The 10,831-nt window shown below is 42.3% G+C and overlaps 2 protein-coding genes across 6 annotated transcripts in view; one reads left to right on the top strand and one right to left on the bottom strand.

Annotated features, from left to right (window-relative positions):
* Positions 1 to 29: 29 nt before the first annotated feature.
* On the top strand, positions 30 to 5,947 carry ubb (ubiquitin B). The gene is given in 4 exon segments (XM_039776732.1): positions 30 to 171; positions 800 to 1,340; positions 1,343 to 2,402; positions 5,424 to 5,947. Coding segments are annotated over 3 exon segments (2,058 nt in total). The 5' UTR covers positions 30 to 171; positions 800 to 809; the 3' UTR covers positions 5,891 to 5,947.
* A 3,505-nt stretch (positions 5,948 to 9,452) lies between these two features.
* abr (ABR activator of RhoGEF and GTPase) overlaps positions 9,453 to 10,831 on the bottom strand; it is a 152,417-nt gene continuing 151,038 nt past the window's right edge. For 4 of the 5 annotated variants that reach the window (XM_039776724.1, XM_039776723.1, XM_039776725.1 and 1 more), the window contains one exon: positions 10,541 to 10,630. In XM_039776724.1, coding sequence (XP_039632658.1) covers positions 10,541 to 10,630 — 90 coding nt within the window. Of the gene's footprint in view, positions 10,631 to 10,831 lie in introns of all 5 variants that reach the window. The other variant, XM_039776722.1, reaches the window with a different exon arrangement.

The following is a 10,831-nucleotide window of genomic DNA, read 5'->3' as shown; positions in this document are numbered from 1 at the left end:
GGAGCAATGGGAACTAGTTTTAGATGCGGACGGATATAGACTGATGACGTCTGCAGACTCCAGTATATAAGACTGGTGTTTGTCTGTACTGCAGTTTAGTTCTGAAGCGGAAGCCGAAAGAAGAATCGCTGTACCAGCACAATATAACATATTTAACTGCGTATCTTAAAAGTGAGTACACATTTCTCTTTTTTTCGAGCTATAGTATTCTAAAATGTGAATTGTGTATACAGTTAATGTTTTTAGTTGCTTGTTTGATGACCAGTGACATGGTTTTAACCTTCCTAACGTTACAGTCGCATAAGAGAATTGTAGCAGACGGTAACTATGCCTCAAATTGACGTTCTTAAAGTACAATCAAGCAGTTAAGCTACATTACTCAATGTATACAGGTTGCTACGAGTTTTAGCGTCAATCACTTTGTCGTCGATTTCTATTTGGCTTAGCTACGCTAACAAATGATAACGATAGCAATGACTCAACATTTCCAGTAACGTTATCGTCCATTAGAGTTACAGCTGAACAAAGAAGGTCAATAGGATCTCAAAATGGCGCTCGGATCGGAATGGCTGCTGAGCTGCCGATAGTTCAGAGCTTCATATTAATGTTCTGTTTAAGTATCAGTTTTAGAGATTAACTAACGTAATGTACATGTAATTACAGCGCTACTTTTTTACAGTTCTTTGGGATCCAGATAATATCAAATTATAATGACATTAATTTAGTCCGATTAAAGCAATTTTTTAAAACTTTTTTGATTTGACGCTAAATCGTGAGTTGATTCATCTCCATTTTACAGAGGTGCAAACATGCAGATCTTTGTGAAGACCCTTACTGGCAAGACCATCACCCTGGAGGTGGAGCCCAGCGACACCATTGAGAATGTCAAAGCCAAGATCCAGGACAAGGAAGGCATCCCCCCTGACCAGCAGAGGCTGATCTTTGCCGGCAAGCAGCTGGAAGATGGCCGCACCCTCTCTGACTACAACATCCAGAAAGAATCAACTCTGCATCTTGTCCTGCGTCTGAGGGGAGGCATGCAGATCTTTGTGAAGACCCTCACTGGCAAGACCATCACCCTGGAGGTGGAGCCCAGCGACACCATTGAGAACGTGAAGGCCAAGATCCAGGACAAGGAAGGCATCCCCCCTGACCAGCAGAGGCTGATCTTTGCCGGCAAGCAGCTGGAAGATGGCCGCACCCTCTCTGACTACAACATCCAGAAAGAATCAACTCTGCATCTTGTCCTGCGTCTGAGGGGAGGCATGCAGATCTTTGTGAAGACCCTCACTGGCAAGACCATCACCCTGGAGGTGGAGCCCAGCGACACCATTGGCGAATCGCGAAGGCCAAGATCCAGGACAAGGAAGGCATCCCCCCTGACCAGCAGAGGCTGATCTTTGCCGGCAAGCAGCTGGAAGATGGCCGCACCCTCTCTGACTACAACATCCAGAAAGAATCTACTCTCCATCTTGTCTTGCGTTTGAGGGGAGGCATGCAGATCTTTGTCAAGACCCTCACTGGCAAGACCATCACCCTGGAGGTGGAGCCCAGTGACACCATTGAGAACGTGAAGGCCAAGATCCAGGACAAGGAAGGCATCCCCCCTGACCAGCAGAGGCTGATCTTTGCTGGCAAGCAGCTGGAAGATGGCCGCACCCTCTCTGACTATAACATCCAAAAGGAGTCCACCCTCCATCTTGTCCTGCGTCTGAGGGGAGGCATGCAGATCTTTGTCAAGACCCTCACTGGCAAGACCATCACCCTGGAGGTGGAGCCCAGTGACACCATTGAGAACGTGAAGGCCAAGATCCAGGACAAGGAAGGCATCCCCCCTGACCAGCAGAGGCTGATCTTTGCTGGCAAGCAGCTGGAAGATGGCCGCACCCTCTCTGACTATAACATCCAAAAGGAGTCCACCCTCCATCTTGTCCTGCGTCTGAGGGGAGGCATGCAGATCTTTGTCAAGACCCTCACTGGCAAGACCATCACCCTGGAGGTGGAGCCCAGCGACACCATTGAGAACGTCAAAGCCAAGATCCAGGACAAGGAAGGCATCCCCCCTGACCAGCAGAGGCTGATCTTTGCCGGCAAGCAGCTGGAAGATGGCCGCACCCTCTCTGACTACAACATCCAGAAGGAGTCCACTCTCCATCTTGTCCTGCGTCTGAGGGGAGGCATGCAGATCTTCGTCAAGACCCTCACTGGCAAGACCATCACCCTGGAGGTGGAACCCAGTGACACTATTGAGAATGTCAAGGCCAAGATCCAGGACAAGGAAGGCATCCCCCCTGACCAGCAGAGGCTGATCTTTGCTGGCAAGCAGCTGGAAGATGGCCGCACCCTCTCTGACTACAACATCCAGAAAGAATCAACTCTCCATCTTGTCCTGCGTCTGAGGGGTGGGCAGTAAAGCAATTCATGATTCCATGTTCTTAATGTTATTTCCCAAGTTAATGTGCTATGTATGAAATGCTATACATGCCGTAAAGTTGTTACACATGACAAACAAGTGTTAACCGTTACATGACCAAAATTAAAATAAAGGATTAAAGTGATTTCCTGGTGGGTGTTCATTAATGGTGCAAACACTGTGCAGATATATAACTGCAGTACAAAAGCTAATTGGGTAATAAACTCTGGTACATGCTTTTGAATTTAGTAGACATTTATAGCATGTAAGGTAGATAACTTGGTAATTAGAACTGTGACATATGGGAACAAATGTTGAGGCTCAGTTGGCTAAGGAAAATTTAATATGGTACCTAGAGTCATTGCAAGCAATAATACACCAGGATATAAGGAGCAGTTTTCTATTAAGTTGACATGAATGTACAATTTGTGGTCACTCCTAGTGTGGAAGTGACGTTATAATCTTGCAAGTTGGGAGTCTAGCAACATCCAGTGACCTTTGACAAAGTAAACTTACTGGATCTTTTAGAATTTCCTGCTCATTCTCAGTATGGACTGCTATACAATTTACAGTTTTAAAATTAAAACAGCTTTTGGTGTATGTTAGAAGCATTGTCAAAAGTAATCAAACCAGCATTTTCATAACTCAATGCACTTAAGGAGTTTCCATTTCAAGCACAGTATCTCCAAGTATATAATGGCCCACCAGTATAAGATGCTACTCAAAGCCAGCAGATTTTGATATGGTGTTTACATCTATGTAGGTTTCTACTCTAGATATGGAAATGAATGGGTAAATTAAAAGTAATCAGGCTCCTACTCAGTGAATGAACTGCAATACTCCTGCTGAGGTTTTATAGAGCTGGAGGTCTGAGTCACAAAACACTTGGAAAGGTAGAAGGATATTCTATTGATGAGGATGTGGCGCCATCTATCGTCAAGAGATTGACATGTTAGATCAAGAACAGGCAAACAAACCAGGACAGCAGGTATTAGCCAATGGGTCGAAAAATGAAATTTAAGAACCAACGGGTGAGGAGGAAATATAGGCTACTAAAAAATCAATTCAAGAAAATGTGTGCTCTATTGCTGTTGCAATGGTGTTGGCATACCAGGGGGAATGTATGGTTTCAATAGACGGAGAGAAGAGACAATATCAAATGTTTGGACTTGGCACTTAGAACAAAGACTCTTTTACTAAGACGGAAATTATTTCCAGCAAGGGGGAATAGAACATGTGGTTAACTTTGCACTTTTTTTGTCCTAACCTGGTACAGCTGACTGTGTGCGTTCCAAGAGAGAAAAGAGGAAACCTTGTTGTATTACTGAGTTATAAAATGTGCACCATATTGATATAAGATTTCAGTACTGTGGATGTTATGCCCTGGGCGTTAGCAGGCAGAAAGGAGCACAGTGTCTCTTACCATCCTGAGGTAGTGTAGTTTAGACATACATGGCATAAAAAAACATTATGTGTTAAAAGTCAGGAAAACATCAAGACATCAGCAGCAGACAAATTTATACATGGTAGGCTTGTTTTTCAATGTGCAGCCTAACATGTAAATGAGATGAATGTACCCGAATGTAATCGGGTGTCCTGCCAAAGGCATTTATTTTATAGTTCTACTTCTATTGTTTATAGCTCAGTTTCTGCATCAAGATCAGGAAGCTGTATGATAAAGAATTCATGAAACACGCTACTTATATTCTGATAACAACCTGTACAGTAGGCTATATTTCACAGCACAGCTTTTTATTTTAACAGAAAACGGCAAAGAAAAACCTAGAATATTATCTATGCCTCTCGTATAATCTTTGGATGATTGTCAGCCCCAGAGTTGTACGAATGTTTTATAATACGTCACGCTAGAAATGGGAACTATTTTCAGTCGCGGATGAATATCGCTCGATGACGTGTCTGTAGTATAAATTATCCTGTCCCCCTGGCAACTGCACAGTCAGTCAGAGGAAGGTTTTTGACAGCAAGACAACAATTATAAACTGTAAGTACAGTCGTTCGTTACATTTTTACCAGTAATAATTCAGGTTATACGCTATAGTTCTTCCATCAGTTATACAACTTTCATTAAATTTTAACTGCTGTCGATTTTATTCGCTTTTTAGCAGCTGGCTAACCGTTTCGTAAACAATTACTTTTAAGGCTAACGTTAGCTAGCAACCTCGAAATAACATTTCTTAAATATTGTATATTAACGTAAATTACCTAGCTAGCTACATTACAAATACCGTGCTGGGTTTATCGCGAGATGAACCATATAAACACAACAAAAACAACGTGAAAGACATTTGCTAGTGTTAACTAGTAACAATGGTAATGTTACAACATTTCTAGCTGGATCGTCCATTAGCGCGTAACGTTAGCTGAACAAAACGAAGGCAAACAACAATACCTTATTTTAAAATGGCGCTGGTGCTCGAAGCAGCGGCCTCCTACCAGTATGTTTATGTGTAGGATTCAGTTAACTTTTTCTCGCTCGTGGTAACATAAAATTATAAGTAGTGTCCCGAATAATTGCGTCTGTAACATTACATATAATACATGTATAAAACAATTTGATAATGAATGTGACGTTATACCTCGGACAAGAAGTCCTTCAACTAAATGGCCTTATATTAAAATGTAGATGTAAGAAGCTGTATTTAAAATGAGTCTCTATTTCATAGTAGACTGGTGAAATTAATATGGAACCTATTTGCTGTAGGCTTTTTTAAATTTAAAGGATATTATAACATGGAACTGTCATTTTTTTTTTTTACAGGTGCAAACATGCAGATCTTTGTCAAGACCCTCACTGGTAAGACCATCACCCTGGAGGTGGAGCCCAGTGACACTATTGAGAATGTCAAGGCTAAAATCCAGGACAAGGAAGGCATCCCCCCTGACCAGCAGAGGCTGATCTTTGCCGGCAAGCAGCTGGAAGATGGCCGCACCCTCTCTGACTACAACATCCAAAAGGAGTCCACCCTCCATCTTGTCCTGCGTCTGAGGGGAGGCATGCAGATCTTCGTCAAGACCCTCACTGGCAAGACCATCACCCTGGAGGTGGAGCCCAGCGACACCATTGAGAACGTCAAAGCCAAGATCCAGGACAAGGAAGGCATCCCCCCTGACCAGCAGAGGCTGATCTTTGCCGGCAAGCAGCTAGAAGATGGCCGCACCCTCTCTGACTACAACATCCAGAAAGAATCAACTCTCCATCTTGTCCTGCGTCTGAGGGGAGGCATGCAGATCTTCGTCAAGACCCTCACTGGCAAGACCATCACCCTGGAGGTGGAACCCAGCGACACCATTGAGAACGTGAAGGCCAAGATCCAGGACAAGGAAGGCATCCCCCCTGACCAGCAGAGGCTGATCTTTGCCGGCAAGCAGCTGGAAGATGGCCGCACCCTCTCTGACTACAACATCCAGAAAGAATCAACTCTCCATCTTGTCCTGCGTCTGAGGGGCGGTCAATAAATTGTCCAATTTATTTACATGACAACCTAACAGAATAAAAGATGAGAGATTAAATGATATGGTGTTTTCCCCTTTTTTGCACGTTTGCCTAGAATGTGACTGCTATAAGATTTGAGATAAGAGATGTTTTCCCTGATAAAATCCAGTAGAAAAAAAATAATGTTGGAATTGCAAAGGTTTAATGCATGCTTTTATATCATTCTGAGTAGGGTGCTCTAATACGCTTTATTCCCTTCACAATCTACAAGCAATTCATGATTCCACAATGTACAAAACGCTGCTGATTGGTTATTGAAAAGCTTTGAAGAGCATCAGACATGGGTAAAGGTTAGGTGGGCTTCCTTAAGTTTTTTTTTTTATGTATTTGTTTTAAGAAATGAGTTTGAGTTCCCTGAATAACTTGGCTGAGTAGAACCAGAAAGATGTAAAAAGTCATGTTGGTGGGTTTTACTCAGTAAAGTTAAACTCCCTAAACTTACTCATTGTAACAACCTCCTACTGTAGAAAATGGATATTCATAGGGATCAGCATCCTCTCATAAATCACACCCTGGCAACAGGGAAACCTTGTGGTTCCATGGTGAACATCCCATGTCCCACCCCGAATACACATCCAAATGAAAATACGCTAAGGAAAAATGTATGTAGTTAAAGTATAAAACAATAACTATGGGCATCCAGGGGTCTAAGCAAACATGTACACTTGCCACCCATTCTTAGTAGTGTTCAGCATAGAACCATTAGAACCAGTTAAAGATTCAGCAGAGAGACACATTAAAAGCCAGTGTCCACACCATGTCCACCAAACACACTGCCAGCTATGAAGACCTCAGCACTCATGCAGCTACCGCCTAGCACACTCAAGCAGGGACTACGGCAAGCCCTTTGAGCATTAATTCCAATAGCCTAGTGTAGTGTAGTCTACGTGATACGCAGGTATACGCAGTATACTCACTGAAACGGCCCCAGGATTTCCATACACCCACTTCAAAATGCGCTATGACATGTAACAACATACTATCCATTATAGGTTTAATATATTTTGAATTGCCATCTGTGTTTTCCTTCGCATAGGCTAAATAAAGGTATTTCCACTGTAAATTGGTGCATTAAAGTGTATCAGAATGAAGGAAATTAAGTCTTTGACGCTCAAAATTTCCCAGGGGGAGGACACCCAGACACCCCACTTTGATATGTCCATTCTGGTCCATATATTTATATAGTACAGTATACCCGCTAAAATACATTAGACTACACCAGTGGGTTCCTCAACTAGTTGGCTTTTTATCAGTACTAGTTGGACACTTATTTGTACTATTTGAATATTTCGTCTTAGTAGTTGAACAAAATCTTTCACTTGTCACTTTTTTTCCAGCAACTAGTGAAACCTTTGTCTAACTAGTTATAGCAGAAGCCTTACTAGTGATGCCGGGCAGCGTACTAGTAGCACCAAAGTCCAAACTAGTCAGCTGTTTTACACACTGGTGGTCGTGTGGACTGAACTAGCACACTAAAAGTCCTACTAACTGCAAAAGCTCTGACATGTTAACTAGTAAACATGAATCCTGGTTACTAGTTTACTAGTGAGCTACATCTCACTGCACTAGTTAACTAGTGGCTAGGCAAAAATGTTTACTAGTTAGCACGTTAAAGCCTCTTTTTCCATTACTAGTTAACTAGTAAGGTAAAAACTACTTTTTTTAACTACTAGTTAACTAGTGATGTCCAAAAAGCCTACTAGTGACACTAGTGAAAGACATTTTGACTTTACTAGTTAACTAGTTGGGTCCAGAATGTTAACTAGTGAAAACCAAAGTGCTTACTTGATAATTAGTAGCACACAATGCTAATGAGGAGGCAGGGCCAAGAGGCTTTAAGGCTTTCTATTGGCTCTCCTGTAAGAACTCCCTTTAGCCAAACTTTAACCCTCTAAAGCCTGATGACACACACACACACACACACACACACACACACACACACACACACACACACACACACACACACACACACACACACACACACACACACGTATGAACTAAATGAGGTCTAAAATGGAAGGGTGTTTGTGTGGGTTTACTCCAGGTTTCCTCCCAAAATTAATTAAATGAATTCATAAAATAAATAAATAATACCAAATCCAACAATATGTTGTATTTGAATGTTATGTTTTTATAAACTTTATGGCAGGTATGACAAATATGAACCTGAAACTGAGCATATGTCCCCTAATGTATATAAAAGGAACGGGTGACAAGACTTGAGGATTAAATTGGCTAAATGGGTTGGTTTCTTTTCTAAGACCGTTTCAGATTTTAGAATGGCTGTGTATGGGATGAAAGCCAGAGTAGGTGACATTACATTACAGCTAGAGTGGAGAGGTGTCGTAAACTCAACTTAAAAATGTCTCTTTGACTTGCTCCAACTCCCACAACCTTCTCCCTTTATTTTAGGTCATGAAAGAAATGACACTGTATAACCTACAGCCATGAACTTCCGTTGGAACTGACTTCCAACTATCTGTCAAATTGACCACCAGAGGGTGCAATACCCAAATATATGAAACTTTATATCCAAATGTGGTTTAATCTTTCAGGATGGGAAAATGGAGAGTGGTTAGGTGGGGGGTTGGGGGGAGATATTATCATACGCTCCACATTTCCACTATATCAAGTATTTTCTCCCGTTTTATATCTTGTACATGTTTTGGTTTCATATTAGCTTTATTATTGTTTTTTATTGTAAAACTGTAACTTTATTTGAAAAGGTGCCATATAAATACAGTTATTATTATTAAGTAAGTAAAGATTTATTTCAGTCATCTTTCAAAACCTAGGTTACAAAGTGCTTTACAAAAGATAAAAAGGTTAAAAGAACAAAAGATAAGTACAGGTATACAATTATTTAATCAGCATCAACTTACTTGATCTGAAAATGCTGTTGTAGCTCTCTCTCTCTCATGGCTGCTGATGACTGTGGCACGTCTCATTAGGTTGGGCTTTAGTGAGGGTGCAGATGGCTGAACAGCTCAGATGGAAGGATATGGGATTCAATATCCTGACAAAGACAGTATTACTGACACAGACACACACACACACAAAATGAGTGTTTTGGCAACTTTTATTTTACTAAAAAAAAAAAAAGGGGAAGAGTTCACATTAACATTTATCCTCAATATTACAGTATACTGAAATTCTTCTCAGGAAGTAAAATACAACATTTTTTATTTTATTTTAATCTTATATTAAAAATATCAAATAGTACTCATCTAGCAGTGCTTACAGTATTTTAAGATATGTCGCAGGCTTGATAGCAGAAAGGTTGGCTTTGTACAGAGCAGAGATGGTCTTAGCGAGGGCCTTGCAGACCTACCTACCTACCTACCTACCTACCTACCTACCTACCTACCTATGTGTTACCTGGCCTGGTTTGATTGACAAGCTGAACATGCAATGAGGGCAACTACACAAATCAGTTCTATAGATTATAGCGGTGCAGTAAGACACTTGGAACAGGCTTGCAATGAAGCAACAAGAAAAAAAAAGCTAAATGTTCCATTCATTGTGTTTTTTTTTTTTTTTTACCCCAACACAGAGTGCCCTTTCTCCTCTACAAACTGATCTGGAATTAATTGGCAGACTTTCTGTTGTTCTTTTCCGTACAGCTTACCAACCATGGACATGGTGAATGAGAAAAATCTGACTAAAAATAACATCACTACCTGAATAAACTTCAAAAAACAGACTCCTTAGAGCATTTCTCTAGTTGCACAGAACTGTACAGGCACACATATTATATATATTTAAAATAAATAGGGCTAATTTGGCCAAGACTCACTGGGGAGGGCAGTTCTCTCTTGTTTGTCAGTACAGAGAGACACATCACCAGCCATTTATTACGATGGCTTCCCAGCCACTTGTACCTCGACCTCACAAGTTCTCATAGTCCCTTAAACACACGCACACGTCGCTCGAGTACATCCACATCGTCACTCACACACTCCGGCCCCCATCCACCACATGCACAGAGCCAGAAAGACAGAAAAAGGAGACAAACAGCTGCTGAAAATAATTACTAAACATGTAAATGTCATTTTTCTGGAATGCCTCTGATCAGGAATAAAAAAGAAGCTGGAGGGCCGAGTCGACTGGTTTCTGAGATGACATCATCAAACCAGCGCCTGAAAAGGGCTCACTAGATGACATCCACGACAAACACATGGGTGGGATCCTGTGCCACCGCGCCGGGCCGTGGCCTCCGGACCCCCTCGATCTTCCCCCGCAGTGGCCCCAGAATGCCTTGTCGTCTTGTCAGCAGGAGGCGCGGGGCGGCTCTGCTCTCCTCACATTACAAACAGGACATGACATGTGACTACTAGACGACCAGGAAATCTCCTTCGCCACCTCCCTACATGCTCGGCTCCATCTCTCTTCAGGGTGGTTGGTTTGGGGGTGCAGACAGGAGGGATATGTGTGTGTGTGTGTGTGTGTGTGTGTTTGTTTGGGGCTGTACAGTCGAGATGAGCTGCCTGTTGGGAGGAGACGCGAGGCAGGAGGACCGAGTGGCGAGGACCGAGGTTTGTATGGAGTCTGTCACTCTCTCCTCTGCAGATGGCGCCCTGAGGGAGGTGGGCCCTGAGGGAGGTGGGAGGGGACTAAACGTCAGTGGAAAAGTAGAGCGTGTTGCGCTTCAGTTCGGCAAAGGAGATGGGAGGATGCTGCAGGTAGTACAGCAGCACCTGGACCTAAGAAGACAGAAAAGCAGTACGTTTGATTCGGTTAGAAACTCCATTTAATTCGTTATGTCAAAATAAAATATTGATAGTGCAGCAAGTTCTGGACTTCTAAAAAGGAGCATAATGCTATTTCAAGTGGATTAATGGACGTTAATTCTCAACGGACATCACAGATAATAGATATCCAGTCCCACTGAATGTGTATTGTGT

Source organism: Perca fluviatilis, chromosome 16 (genome assembly GCF_010015445.1).
Source record: "Perca fluviatilis chromosome 16, GENO_Pfluv_1.0, whole genome shotgun sequence".
Lineage (NCBI taxonomy): Eukaryota > Metazoa > Chordata > Actinopteri > Perciformes > Percidae > Perca > Perca fluviatilis.
This window is presented reverse-complemented; position numbering and strand designations above follow the sequence as displayed.